This window comes from Mirounga leonina, unplaced genomic scaffold (assembly GCF_011800145.1).
Source record: "Mirounga leonina isolate KUSES-001 unplaced genomic scaffold, KU_Mleo_1.0 Mir_126, whole genome shotgun sequence".
Taxonomy (NCBI): domain Eukaryota; kingdom Metazoa; phylum Chordata; class Mammalia; order Carnivora; family Phocidae; genus Mirounga; species Mirounga leonina.
The window spans coordinates 11,186,074-11,206,735 of record NW_023270314.1 but is presented as its reverse complement, the minus strand read 5'-3'; the positions used below and the strand labels follow the sequence as shown (position 1 = coordinate 11,206,735).

The 20,662-nt window shown below is 39.8% G+C and overlaps 1 protein-coding gene across 1 annotated transcript in view; it reads left to right on the top strand.

The window, feature by feature from the left end:
- The window catches only part of MYRFL (myelin regulatory factor like), a 123,147-nt gene that overhangs the window by 38,431 nt on the left and 64,054 nt on the right, over window positions 1-20,662 (top strand). The window contains exons 5-7 of the mRNA XM_035002139.1: window positions 16,829-16,896; window positions 16,992-17,250; window positions 18,097-18,188. Coding sequence (XP_034858030.1) covers window positions 16,829-16,896; window positions 16,992-17,250; window positions 18,097-18,188 — 419 coding nt within the window. The remainder of the gene's footprint in view (window positions 1-16,828; window positions 16,897-16,991; window positions 17,251-18,096; window positions 18,189-20,662) is intronic.

Below are 20,662 nucleotides of genomic sequence, written 5' to 3'. Positions count from 1 at the left end.
TTCCTTCCTTCCTTCCTTCCTTCCTTCCTTCCTTCCTTCCTTCCTTCTTTCCTTCCTTCCTTCCTTCCTTCTTTCCTTTTCTTTCATTCTTTTTTAAAGACTTATTTATTTATTTGAGAGAGAGAGCACATGCATGAGTTGGGGGAGGGGCAGAGGGACAGAATCTTTAAGTAGACTTCCTGGTAAGTGCAGAACCCCATGCAGGGCTCAATTCCATGACCCATGAGATCATGGCCTGAGCTGAAACTAACAGCCAGAAGCTCAACTGACTGAACCACCCAGACACTCCTCTTCTGCCTATTTTTTAACTGTATTATTTATTTTTGGGGTGCTAAGTTTGATAAGTTCTTTATAGATTTTGGATACCCACCCTTTATCAAATAATGTCATTTGTAAATATCTTCTCCTATTTCATAGGCTGCCTTTAGTTTTGTTGATTGTTTCCTTCACTGTGCAGAAGTTTTTTATCTTGATGAAGTCCCAATGGTTCATTTTTGCTTTTGTTTCCCTTGTCTCCTGAGACATGTCTAGTAAGAAGTTGCTACAGCCAAGGTCAAAGAGGTTGCTGCCTGTGTTCTCTTCTAGGAGTTGGTGGTTTCCTGTCTCACATTTAGGTCTTTCATCCATTTTGAATTTATTTTTGTGTATGGTGTAAGAAAGTGGTCCAGTTTCATTCTTCTGCATGTTGCTGTCCCATTTTCCCAACACCCTTTGTTGAAGAGACTGTCTTTTTTCCACTGGGTATTCTTTCCTGTTTTGTTGAAGATTAGTTAATCATATAGTTATGGGTCAATTTCTGGGATTTTCTATTCTGTTTCATTAATCTATGTGTCTGTTTTTGTGCCAGTACCATACTGTCTTGATGACTACAGCTTTGTAATAGAGCTTGAAGTCTAGAATCATGATGTCTCCAGCTTTGCTTTTCTTTTTCAGGATTGCTTTGGCTATTCAGGGTCTTTTGTGGTTCCATACAAATTTTAGTATTGTTTGTTCTAGCTCTGTGAAAAATGCTGGTGTTATTTTGATAGGGTTTGCATTAAATGTGTAGATTGTTTTGGGTAGTATAGACATTTTAACAATGTTTGTTTTTCTAATCCATGAGCATGGAATGTTTTTCCATTTCTTTGTGTCCTCTTCAATTTCTTTCATAAGTGGTCTATAGTTTTCAGAGTACAGATCTTTTATGTCTTTGGTTAGGTTTATTCCTAGGTATCTTATTGTTTCTGGTGAGATTGTAAATGGGATCGATTTCTTGATTTCTTTTTCTGCTGCTTCATTAGTTGTATATAGAAATGCAACAGATTTCTCTATGTTGATTTTATATCCTACAACTTTGCTGAATTCATGTATTAGTCCTAGCAATTTTTTGTTGGAGTCTTTCAGGTTTTCTGCATAGAGTATCATATCATCTGCAAATATTGACAGTTTGGCTTCTTCCTTGCCGATTTGGATGCCTTTTATTTCTTTTTGTTATCTGATTGCTGAGGCTAAGACTTCTAATACTATGTTAAATAGTAATGGTGGGAGTGGGCTTTCCTGTCTTGTTCCTGACCATAGAGGAAAAGCTCTGTTTTTCCCCATGAGGATCTGAGGGTAATATTTAGAATGAAGTCTGCTGGGTGATATTTTGAGTATAAGCTTAACTTTATAGAAATTGCCAAATTTTCTAGAGCAGCCATACCATTTTCCATTACCATTAGCAGTGTATAAGACATCCAATTGCTTCTCTTCATTGCCGGTTCTTGGTATTATCAGTTTAGAAAATTTTTATTATAGCCATTCTATAATAAAAAGCCATTGTATCTCATTGTGTTTTAACTTGCATTTTCCTAATGACTAATGATGTTGAGTATCATTTTGTGTGCTTGTATGCTATTTATACATTTTCTTTGGTATAGGTTCTGTGCAAATTTTTTGCCCATTGTGGAGTTTTCTTACCTTTGAGTTTAGAGAATTGTTTAATATTCTGGATATAAGAACTTTGTTAGATATGTGATTTGTGAATATTTTCTCCCAGTCTGTAACTTAAGTTTTCATTCTTTTAACACTATCTTTCCCAAAACAAAAGTTTAAAATTTTGATGATGTCCAACTTATCTTTTTCCTACATGGTTTATGCTTTATATCTAAGAAATATAGATATTGCCCAATCTAAGCTTCCCAAAATTTTCTTCTGTTTTCTTCTGAAAGTTTTAGAGTCTTGCACTTTACATTTAGGCCTATGATCCATTTTGAATTAAATTTTTTTTTTTTTTTTTTTTTTTTAGATTTTATTTATTTGCGAGAGAGAGAATGAGAGACAGAGAGCATGAGAGGGAGGAGGGTCAGAGGGAGAAGCAGACTCCCTGCTCAGCAGGGAGCCCGATGCGGGACTTGATCCTGGGACTCCAGGATCATGACCTGAGCCGAAGGCAGTGGCTTAACCGACTGAGCCACCCAGGCGCCCTTGAATTAATTTTTTTATAAAGTTTGAGATATAGGTTGAGATTAATTTCTTTGTGTATGGATGTCCAATTATTCTGGATTTATTTGTTGAATAGCCTAGAAAGATTATTAAATTAAATTAAATTACTTTTATGCTGTAGTAAAAAATCAGTTGACCATATTTGTGTAGATCTATATCTAGACTCTAGACTGTTCCATTGATCTATGTGCCTATCATTTTGCCAATACTACACTATCTTGGTTATTGTGATTTTATTATAAGTCTTGAAATCATATAGTGTAAGTGCTCCAAATTTGTCTTTTTCAAAACTGTTTTGGCTATTCTAGTTCCTTTGATTTCCCATATAAATATTAGAATTAGCTTGTTGATATCTATACAATCATGCTGGGATTTTGATTAGGATTGTGTTAAGTCCAGAGATCTATATGTGGAGAACTGATATCTTAACAAAATTGAATCTTCCAATCCATCAACATGGTATATCTCTCCATTTGTTTAGGCCTTCTTTGATTTCTTTCATCAGTGTTATATAGATTTCAGCATGTAAATGCTGTACAAATTTTGTTAGACTTATATCTAAATATTTCATGTTTCTCTTTGAGCTATTGTAAATAATAATTTTCCCCCCGAAGTTTTAGGTTCCAATTATTCATTGCCAACATATAAAAATAGTATGATGTTTATAAATTAAGCTTGGGTCCTACAATCTTAATGAAGTCATTTATTAGTTCTGAGAGCTTTTTAAATAGATTTTTGGGGATTTTCTATGTTTACAATGATGTCATCTGCAAATTGAGACTGTTGTATGTCCCAAACTCTATGCCTTTTTTTTTTTTAAGATTTTATATGTTTATTAGAGAGAGAGAGAGATGCATGAGCCAGGGGGCGGGGCAGAGGGGGTGGAAGAGGGACAAGCGGACTCTGCCCTGAGCATGGCGCCCAACTTGGGGTTTGACCCCATGACCCCGAGATCATGACCTACGCCAAAATCAAGAGTCAGGCACCCAACCAACTGAGCCACCCAGGCACCGCTAAGCATAGTTTTCTTTGAGATTATATTGTTTGGGATTATATTGTTTTTGAATTTTTAATTAAAAATTTTCAGCACATCTGGAAAGTTTTCAGCTATTATTTCTTCACATTTATTTTTCTGTACTAATGTCTTTCTTACCTCTTTTTAGGACTCCAGTGATACAAATGCTAGACCTTTGATACTGTACATAGGTTCCTGAGTCTCAGATGATTTTTTTCAAACTTTTTTCTCTCTGTTGTTCACATTGGATAATTTCTATTGATCTGTCTTCAAGTTCACTGACCTTTCTCTGTCATCTCCATTTTGTTATTGAGCCTATTTTGGTATACCTGTAAATGCCCTCCCCCCTCTCCCCCATGAAAGAGTGAAACCAGACCTGAATCTCAGTAATGAGGAAACCTATCTGTGGATATCTCTGGTATCCTTGCTGCTCTTTGCTGACAAGAACATCCTTGCTGAATGACCACAGGATGAAGGGAAGCTCAACATTTTGAAAGTTAGTTAAACACAAACACACACACAGCTAGTGGGTGGCCAAATGTGTGAGGCCACACTCTGAGCTGGCTCTTCTGCTCTAGGCACTGTGTGGGCTGAACTCAGACACTAATTGCCCCATGCCCTCCCTCACATTCCCCTTCACTCCATCCAAACCAAGGGTGTGAATGCCTGAGGAAAGAGTGGGCGGTATGTATCCTTACCATCTCTGGCCTGAAAACAATCTGCCAGAAATTGTCTAGTCTCTCTTCTGTGTAACTACTCCTTAAGAGAAGGTATAGCATATTGTACCAGGGTTCTGCTTAATCATATGGATCACTTTTATAAGTAGAAGAAAGAACTTTAGTTGTTTGGTGGGGAAAAGTGAACAAAAGCCTTATTCAAAGAACTTGTCTTCTTATCTGGGAAGTCTGAAATCTGCCATATGATTGTAGTTTCCATGATAATAATGGTCTTTCCTATAGGACCAGAATTATCTCTTATAGGCTATCACTGTTGGTTTGCCCAACTGGATTCATTCTCTACCTTTAGGGGTGGTTGGGTGTAAGAGAGGTAGAGGAGGGAGTTAATATTGTTGAGCACTTACCAAGTGTTGGGCAATGTTCTTTGCATTTTTTTACACGTTCATTTATTTAATTACATATTTGATTTTACACATTTCATTCTCTGAACAAATTTGCCAAGCAGACACAATATTATCTATATTTTGTAAATATGGAGGTGCAAAGAGAGTAAGTAACTCTCCACAGGTCAATAAGTGGCAAAGCTGGGATCCAAATGTGCCTGGCTCTACACATGACCTTTCTTCTCTATGCAGCTTTTAGATTAATTAGGTGATATTTGGGAGCAATGTGAACCTCAGGGAAATACATTTAACTCATCTAAAATTATCTGACAAAAGATGGACTCAGGATGGGTCTGAGCCATAGTTTGCAAAGATTGTCAGTATTCATGCCCATTCAAGAACAGTCCGGTAATCAGATAACCTGTCATTGCTTGATAAAAACCGCTCAGGTGCATGCAGTTAAGTGAGGCTGAAATAAAAGTCTGAGCAAGAACAAGTGGAAAGAGCTCCGGTCCATCCCCGACCATGAGGCTGTTCAGCTGGCTCAGTGATCATTACATCTGTACAACCTATTCAAAGACTCCAAGTGTTGACTATTTCTAAACACCTGGCTCTTTTTGCAGGTTAGTTGCATTCCTCTTAACAGCCCTGAGAAGTAGGTTTTCTTGCCTGGGCTCACAGCTAGTAAGTAGCAGAGCTAGGATTCAAACCTAAGTTTATGACCAATCTTGAGTCACTTCCCATCTACTGTATTACCTATGAATTATGCTTTTAAAAAATGTCCCTCCTCTACCTCTCTTACACCCAACCACCCCTAAAGGTAGAGAATGAATCCAGTTGGGCAAACCAACAGTGATAGCCTATAAGAGATAATTCTGGTCCTATAGGAAAGACCATTATTATCATGGAAACTACGATCATATGGCAGATTTCAGACTTCCCAGATAAGAAGACAAGTTCTTTGAATAAGGCTTTTGTTCACTTTTCCCCACCAAACAACTAAAGTTCTTTCTTCTACTTATAAAAGTGATCCATATGATTAAGCAGAACCCTGGTACAATCCGCTATACCTTCTCTTTGCCAAAATGATCTAAGAGACCACGAGGCTGCAAAAATGATGAGACCCAGTTTGAATCTCATAGGGAGATTTTCAAACATATTAAAAAATGGAATTATTGGCCCTGTAAAACAGATGCCCCTAGATGCTCAATGGAAAATTGGTCCCATGAGATGCTATGGGGGAAAAAGAAAAGTTCCATGATGAGTAAATAAGCTTATGAGTCACTGGCTTCAACAAAGCTAAATGAACTTTACTGCAGGACTTTTCAGAGCCTTTGTTATGCTAATATGCAACTGGAGAAGAGAAATGGTATACAGTGTTTCTCAAATTTATTTGGCTTTTGACCCCTTTTGGGAGGCAGGTACCCATGCATGAGCATTGGGATACGCCCCTCAGGATTTTCTCATCTTTCTGTGTGAATCTAATTGGTATGTTGAGCTAAGGGCAGTCGTGTCAGCACGTGAAAATTTCTGAATATTGCCCTTAACCCTTTGTTTCCTTGTGTGGCAGAGTCCAGGGCAGCTGTCTGCTCAGGAGAAGCAGGCTGAAGTCCTCTGATTTCCCTAGGTTAGCCAGCCAGTTACCTACTAGGTACACAGGTAAGCTCTGGTGGACACACTGGGAAATGTCTAGGTATGGAGAGCTGCTTGAAGGGAGGGGCGCTAGATATTTAGGGGATAGCATAGAACCCTGGAGGTTGCAGGGAAAAAGGACAAGAAGAGTGTGTGTGTATGTGTGTGTGTGTGTGTGTGTGTGTCTATAAAAGGAAGACTCCAGAAAAGAGACTAGTGAATCTTTCTTTTTTTTGAGTACTTCATTTCATTTTAAAAAAAATTTTTATTGTTATGTTAATCACCATACATTACATCGTTAGTTTTTGATGTAGTGTTCCATGATTCATTGTTTGTGCATAACACCCAGTGTTCCATGCAGGACGTGCCCTCTTTAATACCCATCACCAGGCTAACCCATCCCCCCACCCCCCTCCCCTCTAGAACCCTCAGTTTGTTTTTCAGAGTCCATCATCTCTTGGTTCGTCTCCCCCTCCGACTCTCCCCCTTCATTCTTCCCCTCCTGCTATCTTCTTCTTTTTTTTTTTTCTTAACATATATTGCATTATTTGTTTCAGAGGTACAGGTCTGTGATTCAACAGTCTTACACAATTCACAGTGCTCACCATAGCACATACCCTCCCCAATGTCTATCACCCAGCCACCCCATCCCTCCTACCTGCCCCCACTCCAGCAACCCTCAGTTTGTTTCCTGAGATTAAGAATTCCTCATATCAGTGAGGTCATATGATACATATATTTCTATGATTGACTTATTTCGCTCAGCATACACCCTCCAGTTCCATCCACGTCATTGCAAATGGCAAGATCTCATTCCTTTTGATGGCTGCATAATATTCCTTTGTATATATATACACCACATCTTCTTTATCCACTCATCTGTCGTTGGACATCTTGGCTCTTTCCACAGTTTGGCTATTGTGGACATTGCTGCTATAAACATCGGGGTGCACGTACCCCTTCGGATCCCTACATTTGTATCTTTGGGGTAAATACCCAGTAGTGCAATTGCTGGATCGTATGGTAGCTCTATTTTCAACTTTTTGAGGAACCTCCATACTGTTTTCCAGAGTGGTTGCACCAGCTTGCATTCCCACCAACAGTGTAGGAAGGTTCCCCTTTCTCCACATCCCTGCCAACATCTGTGGTTTCCTGACTTGTTAATTTTAGCCATTCTGACTGGTGTGAGGTGGTATCTCATTGAGGTTTTGATTTGGATTTCCCTGATGCTGAGCGATGTTGAGCACTTTTTCATGTGTCTGTTGGCCATTTGGATGTCTTCTTTGGAAAAATGTCTGTTCATATCTTCTGCCCATTTCTTGATTGGATTATTTGTTCTTTGGGTGTTGAGTTTGATAAGTTCTTTATAGATTTTGGATACTAGCCCTTTATCTGATATGTCATTTGCAAATATCTTCTCCCATTCTGTCGGTTGTCTTTTGGTTTTGTTGACTGTTTCTTTTGCTGTGCAAAAGCTTTTTATCTTGATGAAGTCCCAATAGTTCATTTTGCCCTTGCTTCCCTTGCCTTTGGTGATGTTTCTAGGAAGAAGTTGCTGCGGCTGAGGTCAAAGAGGTTGCTGCCTGTGTTCTCCTTTAGGATTTTGATGGACTCCTGTCTCACATTTAGGTCTCTCAACCATTTTGAGTCTATTTTTGTGTGTGGTGTAAGGAAATGGTCCAGTTTCATTCTGCTGCATGTGGCTGTCCAATTTGTTGAAGAGACTGTCTTGTTTCCATTGGACATTCTTTCCTGCTTTGTCAAAGATTAGTTGACCATAGAGTTGAGGGTCCATTTCTGGGCTCTCGCTTCTGTTCCATTGATCTGTGTGTCTGTTTTTATGCCAGTACCATACTGTCTTGATGATGACAGCTTTGTAATAGAGCTGGAAGTCCGAAATTGTGATACCACCAGCTTTGCTTTTCTTTTTCAACATTCCTCTGGCTATTCGGGGTCTTTTCTGGTTCCCTACAAATTTTAGGATTATTTGTTCCATTTCTTTGAAAAAGGTTGATGGTATTTTGATGGGGATTGCAATGAATGTGTAGATTGCTCTAGGTAGCATTGACATCTTCACAATATTTGTTCTTCCAATCCATGAGCATGGAACATTTTTCCATTTCTTTGTGAGACTAGTGAATCTTAAAAACAGGCTTTGTTTCCTTCAAAAATGCCCAGAGGTTCACCTCCTTCCTTTTTTCACTCTAAATGTGTGTCAGGGAGCAGCACTCACCTGACTTGGGAGCTAGAAATGTAGCATCTCAGACCTTCCCCCAGAAAAGCTGAATTAGACTCTGCATTTTTAATATCTCCATGGAATGCTCATGCACATTATAGATTGAGAAGCCCTGCGTTAGGTCTCACAAACATGCCTCCTTCCCCATCACCTCCTACGTTCCAAACCAAATAATTTGGTTTGGTTTGAGTAAGTGTTCTCAGTGGAGGTCATATCATATTGAGTTTTAGGCTGGCCTTGGGGTCCTACCTATGGAGTAAGAGGGAACTAGATGAGGGCACTGAGGTGACACCTATTCACAGGTCTGAATGGGTGACTTCACAGGAGGCAGACCTTAAAGACACATTAGGTCCATGAGGAATCAACTGCAGGTTTTATTTTATTTCTTTCTAATAGTGGAGCTTATTCTGGGTTTTACTTAGGACTTGGCTTATTGGGGTTGGACATCAAAATGGGCTAGGAGTCAATGACCAGCTGCACGCTTTAGTTCTGCCATCAATGGGGTGGGGCTGATAAGCTCTTTACTGTGGTGTTGTGAAAGGGGTGAGGTAACATGCGTAGTTCTGCGAGAAGAGCTTGTTAAAGGCTGTGTGAGTTCATTGATCAGTTTGGCTTCTGGGTTCAAACTGATGCAGTAGGAGGAAGGCTAAACAGAATCCTGGGCTGAAACATTATTGGCGACATCTTGGTTCTAAAGATATTTGTGGAAAATTACCTATAGTAATTAATTTGATTAGGAGAGTCTGTGTTTAAATCATCATGTGTTTTAGAGCATTAACTCTGGTGGTAGACCACTTGATTTCAGCTTAACTAGTTGCCAGATGAATAATCTTGGTTAAGTTATGTAACCTCCTCAAGCCTTAGTTCCATTGCCTGTGGAATAGGGACAATAGTAGTACCTTTCCCCATGAGGGTGGTTGAGATTAGATGAGATAACACATGAAAAGGGTGAGCTTGGTGCTTGGACCAGGGTAGGTTCAAAGGTTTATCTATTTCTAAAGCAACAGAGAGGAGTGGTGGTGGGAAGCTCAGGGTCTTGCAGTTTGCCAATAAAGGACTGGAGGGGTGGGGTGGCATCTTGCTTGCTCTGCCCTGTCATGAAATTATTTTCTTGGGCTATGTTATCCACTGACAATGTTTCTGCCAAGGACCTTTCTCACCCCAACTTCCAGGTGGTGGGTACAAACCCTAACCAAGCTTGATCAAGTATTTATTGTGTGTCTACAACATGCTCACCACTGGGACACTGTGCAGGACACACACAACACAGTATTAAGATATGTTCTTAATGTGAATGTCCATGTGGGAGGGATAAATCACATACATGAAAAATTGGAGAAATTATTTTCAATAACAACTATATCTATAATTTGGAGAGGGAGTAAAACAATGAACAAAACAGATGAAATCCCTGCTATTAGTTTACCAAGGGCAGTGTGGTGGGAAGCAGCCTGCCCTGACCCAAGCATTTTTCTCTGAGTTGGTGGTGCATGGTGAGAATAAAAGCACACTGACTTTTTGTAGGTGTAAGTATTGTTTTTAAATTCCCAACAGACAATGCATTTCCTTATTGCCTGCTGCTGGGGTGAGACGCTCCCATCCCTCTACTCTTGGTACTCCATTGTTGTCATGCCGCTCTAGTGGGAAGAGAAAGACAATGGCATATAGTATAAAGTCATTCAGTAAGATGAAGAAAAATAAACATAAAGTAAGGGAGTAGGAAGAGGGGTGGGGGAAGGCTATTATTTTAGATTGGATGGTCAGGAAAGCCATCTTTTAATATATGAATTTATATATATAACATACTTATGGCCATATGTAGTATAAAAAAAGCAGTAATTCATATTTATTAAGTACCAACTCTATACCAAGCACTGTGCTAAGTTGAGCTCACTGTGCAATAGAGCTTTAGAGAAGGCACAATTGGTGTATGAAGGCACTGGGGGAGTCATCAAAGAAAACTCGGGATTGGACTGTTGAATTTTAAGTAGTCGCAGTTGGGTATTCACATGAAGTCCATGTCTTAATACTGTATGTCCTACACAGTGCCTAGTATAGTCATGAGCATGTAGTAGGCACTCAACTACAACTTGGTCAAGCCTGAATACTATCTGAAAGAAATATTGGCTGCTTTGGGCATAGCATGCAGCTGTCATGGATATACATATAACTTAACCAGCTGGAAAGAAGAGTCTATTTGGCATTCCCTCTTTTGGTTGCATGGCATTCAACCCCCAGGAGACCATATTTATCCGTTTATCCTCCCAAACACAGTAACAAGTTATATATCTGAGAGGAGGAGGTTTAGAAGGCAAATTATTCATTTTTTATCAGTAGCTAAGACTCTGTTGATTATTACAACTATTTCCTACAGAAGGGAGAGACAGATGGCCACTCAAGGAGTGACCCATGGTTCTGTTACTTTCCAGGTCTACTTCATGGAAAGCCCTTTGGCATAATAGGCAAATTCAGAGCACGAAGACCAAAAACAGTCTAATATGCATGACTGGGATTCCTGATGTGATTGTGAGTAATGAGGAGATCAGCTGCTCATAAACAGTCCCAAACAACAGTGTTTTTCTTAAAGTTAATTATTGCCTTTGTTTTAACAATTTGCTCAGTTTCAAAGGTAGCTCTCACTTATTCTTCCTTCAAATTCTCTGAAAAGAACTGCAAAATTTCTCTCAATACTAGAAAATGCAGTGAGCATGGACTTCAATAAAAGAAAGGAGTAGGTGTGGTGAGTTTTGCAAAGGAGAGTAAACTGCAAGGAAAGCATTAAAAATTTCAAAATCTTGGGATGCCTGGGTGGTTCAGTCAGTTAAGCATCTGACTCCTGATTTTGGCTCAGGTCATGATCTCAGGTCCTGGGATCAAGCCCTGCATTGGGTTCTGTGCTCAGCAAGAAGTCTGCTTGAGGATTTCTCTTCCTCTCCCTTTGCCCTTCCCCCTGCTCATGCACTCTCTCTAAAATAAATAAATCTTTAAAAAATTTTTCAAAATCTTCATTTTTAAACCATCACTACATGTTGCGGCCACTCCACAAAGGGACCTTTGATTCTCCATGCATGCATTCCTGTATACAATATGCCATGCCATATTTCTCGAGTGAGTTGATAATTTACTTGTGATTTTTAGATTTTATTAACATTACTGTATTCCAGTGGTGCCACTAATGTAAAGGTAAATAACTGCCTAGAATTTTGAATGTGGAATTGTAAGATCACAGAGTCAATCACAAAATTTAATTTGTAGATCTATAGAAGTGATATTTGTGCAGAATTTAAGAAGTCAAATGGTACTGTGTGTGTATGGCTTATAATGAAAACCAGCAATCCTCTGCCTCAGTCTTCCCCATGTTCCTCAGTTTGCCTCTCCCAGAGGCAGATACTTTTCAACTATTTTAGATATTTCTACCACTTTATATCTAAATGGTGTTTTATGCTCTTCCTTCTTTATCTATTTTAAGAACTTAATATCATCTTTAGGGAGGATTTAACTTTCTTAAACTACATCTGACACCCACTTCTAGCACCAGCCTCCCAATATCATAAAGTTCTAGAAAAATTTTTGCTTAGGTCAGTATCCAGGGCTTACATTATTATCATTATGTATTCTCATACAATTTATTATGATTATATTTTCTTTCTTGATCTTATTGTTTTTCTTGAACCATAGCCTTCTTTTCATGATTTTCTTGGCTTTGAATGTAACTGTCATTAATTCTTCCCTCAAATTCTCTGAAGGGAACTGCAAAATTCTTCTCAGTATTAAAACACATCAGTTCCTTTTCTTCCTAATTTCTCAGGTAATCTTTGTCGTTACTGACTTTTTTATTCTATCAATTTGTACTACATATTTTGTTCTATCAATTGATGAAAGAGGGATGTTAAAATCTCCAACTAGGACCATACAATTATTTATTTCTCCTTTTAATTCTGTCAGTTCTGCTTCATGTATTTTGAAATTCTGTTATTTGATATATAAACAATCATGATTGCTATGCCTTCTTAATGAAAGGACTGTTATTACTATGGAATGAGCCTCTTTATTTTTAGTAATACTCTTTATTTTGAAGTCTATTTTACCTATTTTTTTAAAGATTTTATTTATTTATTTGACAGAGAGAGAGAGAGAGAGTGAGAGAGGGAACACAAGCAGGGGGAGTAGGAGAGGGAGAAGCGGGCCTCCCGTGGAGCAGGGAGCCCGATGCAGGGTTTGATCCCAGGACCCTGGGATCATGACCCGAGCCGAAGGCAGACGCTTGATGACTGAGCCACCCAGGCGCCCTATTTTACCTGTTATTCATGAAATCACTTCTGCCTGCTAATACCTTTTTTCTCCATTAGTTTTCAACTTATCTGAGTCTTTATATATAAAGTGTTTCTTGCAGGCAATGTATAGTTGGTCTTATTTTTAAAAATCCATTCTTACAATCTCTGCCTTTTATTGGAGTTTTAGTCCATTAACATTTAATGTAATCATTGATAATGTATTTAATTCTGCCATTATATTATTTGTCTTCTTTTTATCCTATTTCTTCTTTGTAACTCCTTTTTACTTTATTTTGAATTATTTGAATAATTTTAGAATTCCATTTTATCTACTGACTTTAGCTGTACCTCTTTGCATAATTTAACTTTTTACAGTCTACTTAGATTTAATGAATTAATATTGTACACTTTATGTAAAATGTAGAAACCTTCAGTTGTATAATTCTATTTTATCCCCCACTCCCTCTGTGTTATAGCTGTCTTAAATATTACACCTTCATACATTATAAATGCTACAAGATAATTTCACATTTTTTGCTTTAAACAGTCCTATGTATTTTAAAGAAATTAAGAAAAAAACCCAATTTGCATTCAGATATATACAATTTTTATTCTCTACATTCCTTCCTAAAGTTTCAAGTTTTCCTCTGATATCATTTCCATTTAGCCTAAATAATGTCTTTAATATTTCTTATTGTGCATGTCTGTTTATGGTTTCACTTAAAATTTTTTTAAATCTGACAATGTCTTTATTTTGCTTTTATTCTTAAAGATATATTCATCAGATATGAAATTATAGATTGTCAGTTTTGATTTTCACTAGCACTTTAAAGATATTGTTGCACTGTCTTCTTACCTCTGGAGATTTTGATGAGAAGTCATTGGTCATTTGAACCACTATTATCTTATATGCAATATGTTGTTTTTCTTTGGTTTGAAAATTTTCTTTATTTTTGCTGATTTGACTCTAATGACCTAGGTGTGATTTTCTCTATATTTATCTTACTTAGCATTTGCTGAGCTTCTTGAACCTATAAATTTATGTCTTTTACTAAATTTGGGAAGGTTTTGGTCATTATATCTTTAATTATTTTTCTGTTACATCCTCTCCACGGTTCACAAATCTCTCTTTCTCTCCCTCTTTTTATATTCATTTTTCCCTCTCTGTTCTTTAGACTGGATTATACCTATTGATTTGTCTTCAAGTTCTGTTACACCACCCAGTGATTTTTTCATTTTCTATTTTTATTTTCATTTCTAATTTTTTTTTCAGTTCTAGAATTTCCATTAAGTTCTTTTTTAGTTTCTATTTTTTGCTGAGGTTTTGTATTTTTTATTCTTTCCAAACACATTATCCTCTACTCCATTAGACTTAGTTACAACAGCTGTTTTTATAATAGCTGCAGCTAAAATCTAGATTTATCTACTAACCCAATATCTGGATCATCTCTGGGTTGGTGTCCACTAATTGTTCTTTTCCTCAAGGGTAGGCCATATTTTCCTGCTTCTTCATTTGTTGAGTAATCCTTAGTTGTATTCTGGACATTGTGAATGTCTGGATTTTTTTTTTACTTTTCTCTGAAGAATATATATACTTCTGTTTTACCAGGCAGTTACTTTTCTTAAACTCAGATTATAAACTCTGTCTCTTGGGCAGTAGCTCAAATTTTATTTCAGTTTTGTCTGTTTGTTCATCTTGCTTTTTTGTTTTTTGGGTTTTGTTTCTTGGGGTTTTTTTTTTGGTTGGACTGTGTGCAGTCAGCCCCATATACATTGATGGCTCGGGAGTCAGACTCTTGGCCCGAGTTTTTACACAGAATCTAGGGTTCCCCTCTCTGAATATCTTTTTCCCAAGATTCCCCTTTCACTTTAAGCAGCTGTTTGTCCCAAACTCTGTTCTCTGGTTCTTCAGGTCAGAAAGTTTGTGTGTTTCTATTGGAGTTTTAGCTGTTTTGTGGTTCTGCTTTCAACTGGCCCTGAGGCTAAAAGTTGTAAACAGGTAACTCACCTTATGCTAATACCTTCATCCAAGTTTCAGTGTCCCCCCAGAACCTTCTTGCTTTTGTCCACTTTCCAGTATTTTTAGGCAGATTTTTTTTTTTTAATTTTGCAGAGTTCACAGTATGAAAATGTCAAATCTGGTAGGAGCTTACCAGTGATATCAGAAGCAGAGGAGCTCTTTGTGGGGTTTTTTTGCATCCCTTCTTTATCTAGTTGTTTGTTCTTTGTCTTTAATGTTCAAGGTTTCTGGAAATATCTGGTCCTTCATCTTTTGTTACTGTTTAAGATGTTCTGTATGCAAACCATTATTCTCAGAGGATGAGTCTCATCATAGAGTGGTTAAGCAAGGATTGGCCATTTTGGGGGGTAACTTCAAAATCTTATTTTTCCCCTTGAGGACATTCAATTTTTCTGGGGAACAATCTTCCAATTTCTTACTGTAGGAAATCTGCTTGGATGCCTGCAAAGTCAAATTGAGGAAGGGCCTCGGGGTTCAGCATTTGGACTTCTAATGAATCCTTCCATTTTTAGCTCAGTAGCTTTACATCTCCCTGGAATCTGTTTCTCCAGAGGTAAACCTTTCTAACTTCCGTTGGGATGATGGAGGTAGTTGTGGGGTTGTACAGGTTGAAGAAGCTAATCTAAAGGTCTAACTGTTCCTTAATCAGACTTTCTTTCTTTTTTTTTTTTTAAAGATTTTATTTATTTATTTGACAGCATGAGAGGAACACAAGCAGGGGGAGTGGGAAAGGGAGAAGCGGGCTTCCTGCAGAGCAGGGAGCCCTATACGGGACTCGATCCCAGGCCCCTGGGATCATGACCTGAGCTGAAGGCAGACGCTTAACAGAGCCACCCAGGCGCCCCTCCTTAATCAAATCAGTTGAGTCTTTTGTTTTCAGCTCCACCTTACTCCTGGATTCGGAGGTTCCTGGTGCCTCCAATGTCTTGGGCTTTTCGGGAGTTGTATTAAATTGGATAGTTTCTTATTGGCTGTGTCGCTTCTGCCATCTCCAGGCAGTCTTGTTTTTGCTTTTTCCATTCTGTTAATTCAGTTACCATCCATCCTACTTCTGTCTGCCACAGTGTTATTAAAATATAGTCTGTTGTGTGCTCTGCACATGTACTCTATGTCCTTTTATGCCTCTTTATTCCTTTACTTTCATTTTTGGTGGTGTTTTTGGAGGAAGGTGGCATTGTTGGAGGAAGGTTTTCTCTTCCTTTATTCATAAAGAGTGAATGAATTATAAAGGGCCAATTTGAGGAGAAAACCTAACTTTTCTAGTAAACAACAAAAAAAGACTTTTCATTGTATGAGGTTAAAATCATAATCAATCAAGAAAAACATGACCGCTTACTCTCCAGCAGGAGAATCAAGTAGAGGGTGGTAGTGCTAATGAATGCCTTAGAATCATGGAGTTTCCGAGCCATAAGGAGCAGGTTTTTTGGAACAGAAAATTTCACACTTTTTTAGTGGTACTCATTTTTTCTTAAATGAAATTTTACTTGCACCTCAATATATAAAACAGGAAAAGTTATGAATTTTTTCCCCCAGGCATTTAAATTTTTTCTTTTGTAAAACCACTGAGCTCATTCCAAGAGCTTTGGGATTTCCCAGTGTACAGATGGAAAACTGTTGCTTTGGTGGTGACATTTTATAAGGCTTTAGCCCAAACAGTATGCACAACCATCTCTCTGGTGTAAGTGCTTTGAAAACGTTAAGAAGCAACAATGCTTTTAATTAAACTATGATAAACTATATACATGTTTATGTGTATGTATATAAACTATAACTGAGCTTGCACTCTGGGGGCATTATTTTATGGGTTTTATACACAGTAGCTCATTTAATTCTCACAATGATGCTAGGAGGAAGGCATGATGGCTACTCCCATGTTGTAGGTGAGGAAACGGAGGCCTGGAGAGAGTGAAGTCTTGTTCATGGATACACAGCTAGGAAGTGGAAGAGCCAGGCCCCAAACCCAGTTTGATCTGCCTCAAAGCCTATTTACTTGACAACACTGGGCTTGATCTGGTGGTCTTGGCCCCTCATGGTGTGTGTGTTGTACCCACAGCAGTCTCCCATTTGTGACAAAGCTATAATGACGGAACAGGTCCCAACAAAAGCAATGTATGTCTCTAATCCTCAGGCAGCAGCAGCTCCCAGATACTCCACCCTACTCAGCGTCAGACTCCTGTTCTCCTCCACAGACCAAAGGTGAGTGCACTCTGCCTGCCGCACATCCTGCCGTGCCCCTCTTCTTGGACACTGGCTGGTCAGAAAGAGCGCTTCTCACCTGTGTGTTCCCCCAGGTGCATGCTGCCCGGCCGTGAGACCCGCAGCCGGGAGGACTCCTGCTACTTTTCTCCACTCGGCAGCTGCTCCTGGGACGCTCCCTGCACACCTGCCACAGAGCTCGTGTGAAATGAGGGGCTCTGCCCACAGCCACGGCAGCTTTCGCAACTGCTACCCAGACACCAGGCATCTTACGACCCCCCCGGACCGATGCGTGTCCTCCCATCTGGGGATAAGCCGTCCTTACCATCAGCAGCCTCTGTGCCACAGCCCTGGGTAAAGGGCAAGATATTTAGTTATGAAAGACCCCAGAGCAGCCAGCACCCCCCCGTGGTGCCAGTAAAGCATGAACAGTGGCGTTCTGTCCAGGAGATGGCGGTGTTGAGACATATATCCAACACGGCAAGGCCCCAGTGCTCTCGGCTCTAGATGGTCTTTGAATTAAAAGCTCACTAAACCCAAAGTCCTCATTCAATGGAAAGTTAAAATGTCAGAACTATATGGGGACATTCTGAGTGATGGAGAAAGCACTGTTTGCATTTGCAGCCTCAGCTAGAATACGCAAGTAATTTGTGAATGAGCTCTCAGAAGAATACTTGTTGATTAAGCATTAATATTCTTCTTTTTTTCTGTTTTCCTTCCTCTTCTCCTCTTCTCTTTCATTCCTCCTTCTGAATCTAAAGAATGGCAGGAAGATTAAAGGTCCTCAAAAATTGTGGTAAAATTCCATGTGAAAAAAATTTCAGGTGTAAAATGTATACATATTTTATGTACTTCTATTTTATATATGTATATACTATATTTTAAGTTTGTATCTTCTCTGTCTCAGTGAGTCTTCTGCCTTTGGAAATATTGTCAGTTTATTTTTCAAGTAGGTGAATCTCAGATCTATTGGATATTGGAAAGCTAAGTTTCAGACCAGTAGGGCTCATGGAATAGGAGCTTGTCCTGTCCACTCATGTACAACCTAGTAGTATTGCAGACTAGTAGGCCTCAAGGAGTCTCAACCAACAGCAATAAGTCTTAAGAAGGCCGAGAGCAGAGACCTGGGAAACTGAATCTGATTTAATGTAACATGGAGAGCAAAAACTCCTAACCTTCATTTTGGGTTCTTGATTCTAGAGCCTCATTGCCACCAACCAAGAAGAGAAAGTGCACACAGATGCTGGAGGACTCCGTGGACTGTCACATGTGGGCCCATCACTCCAGACCAAGTGAGCCAACCTGGGGCCAGTCACTGCTTTCACCATTAAGTCAGGGATTTTGACCAGCCTTGTAGTAGCCCTACAAAATTATTTTCACTTTCATAGATGGGCAAGGGTAAGCCCTGGGAGTTTCTTTCTTTGCTCTTGACATATTGTTTCATGCAGTCTTAGGTGGAGTCATGCAGATGCTCCTAGGAAGAGACGCCATTCTCTCTCTCTCTCTATCTCTCGCTGGTGGAGATGAAATGCCGGTCCTTTCGATTTTAGGGGCAATGTGTCTCAGAGGACACAGGCTCCAGGCCAGTGGAAGCACGTTCAAGAGCCTGCTGTTGTGCTATTGCTTTGTCTGCTGCAATCCTTCTCAACTTGAGGGTGCACAAAGATAAAATAGGGATCTAGGTAAAATGCAGGTTCTGATTCAGTAAGCCTGAGATGGGGCCTGCGGTTCTGCACTGCTAACAAACTCCCAGTGCTACTGAGGCTGCCGGCTCATGGAAGCAGACTTTGGAGGATTTCTCCAGTGGAACAGAAAGGTAGAGAGTTGAGCTCCCCTAGCAGTCGCTTCAAGTTAGCAGGTCCCAAGTAGATCTTTAAGACTTTGTAAGATCCTTTTAGAAGTCTTTCAGCAGAATCATATAATGCCCAAGGGGTCAGACTACCTTATTTTTTGGTCTTATGTAACAGGTGACACATCATGTTTTGAGCTTAGAGACCTCTTCAAGTTGTGAACAAATTGGGGTTTTGGAGTCTGCAGCCTTGAATTTCAGAATAAATGCTATGGCACTTACTAGGCAAAAGGATAATACTCCATGCCTCCTCTATTAGCTGCTGTAAATAATCAGATGCAGGCGGTGTGAATAGCAGCCCAGATTCAGGGTACATCTCATTTATTACCCTGCATCAGCTGGCAGGGCATTCCAGATTTCTGTTCTGGAGCTCCCTTCCCACTATTGTCCCCAAACTCCAGGGCTTTCTACTGCCCTGAAAGGATGCGGGTGGCTTCCTCGCCTGCTTGAGTTGCTGCCTTTGTCTTTCACAGCCTCACGATTAGAGCTGGTCCTCTGTGCTTGCCTGTGGAGCCTGCTGGTCCTTTCAGGGATGCCTGGCCTCAGCTCCAGCACGGGCTGGAAGGTCCTTCAGCCAAGGCCCACACGTGCCGCCCCCTGGGAGTGCTGTGGTGGAACTGCATCCAGGCATCCAGCCCTCGCATGAACCAAACCTCTCACTGCCTCCTTTTCTTTTGCATGGATCCACTCTGGCCGACAGTTGCTTGGTTTTTTTCTTATCCAACCCTTGAAACAGAAAATGCTAAATAAAGTCTCCTTTCTGGATAATGTAGAGCTCACCATCCAGCTTCCTATGTGAGCGTACTCTAATTTCTTCAAGAACCCTTACATCTAGCCTGCAGCTTCTATGTGATTCTCAAACACAAAAGGCTGAGTAAATTCCTAGCCAGACGAGGGAACCATCTGTTCGCTCTCCCACAGATGCACCAGCCCACTGAGAGAACTGGGCAAGCCACCCAAACCTTCCAAGCATTTCCTCATCAAACCAGATTGCTGCTCAAATCGTCTTGGCCATTTCAGGGTTAAGCTCCATCCTGTGATGATTTTCTGCTGCCTGTCTCTGGAGAGGACATTGATTTTTCACCATCTCCAGAGAAAGTCATGGTAGAGTAACTGAAATGTCTCAACAGATAGGAAATCTTGAATCCCTTGCTTAAGTCCTATTCGGACAAAGGTCACTGAAAAGCTGACTAAAAATAATTGGCTCCAGACAATGGTTCCAGAATGTAAATGAACACCTTCCCAGGGCTGGGGGGGTGGGGGTGGGGGGTTGGGGAGGCAAAAATCCAAATGCTATGTTTTCATTACAGTTTATATTTTCAGCAGTTTTCTAGTAGAGAAGTCATATTTGATGTGGCAGAGGCCAAGGGTTTTTACAAAGGTCCTGGGGAAATGGTACATGGGAGGAGGAAGGAGGAGCTTATGCTAGTCTTATTGGGCAGGGATTTTGATGGGAGGAGAGGTTCTACATCAATCAGGAAGGCTTTTCTGGTGACCTTCTCCCAAGCAGTTCACTTTGTCCACAGGTTCCAAGATTCCCATTTATAGGCTCACAATGTAGAATCACTGGGTTGCTGTGGGCAGATGTAAAATCTTGCTTAGAGAGAAAATAGCTGGTGGGCAGACTCCTGCTGGCTGTTTCCAGCCCCACATGGTCTAGACCCCATGTATGAGAGCGTTCCTGCTTCCATCTGATCTGAACCCCAAATATAAGAGGGTTCATGGACTCATATGGTTTGAACCTCAAAAATAAAAGGGTTTTTTCAGCCCCAGAGTTGTGGTCTTTGGCCCCCGGGAGAGGTGCACTGGCTGAGTTCACACTGTAAAGTCAGAAAAAGTATTTGTCTCATCTCCTCAGCAACTAGGGACTTTCTGAGATTGGCTTTTTTTTTTTTTTTTTTAAGATTTATTTATTTA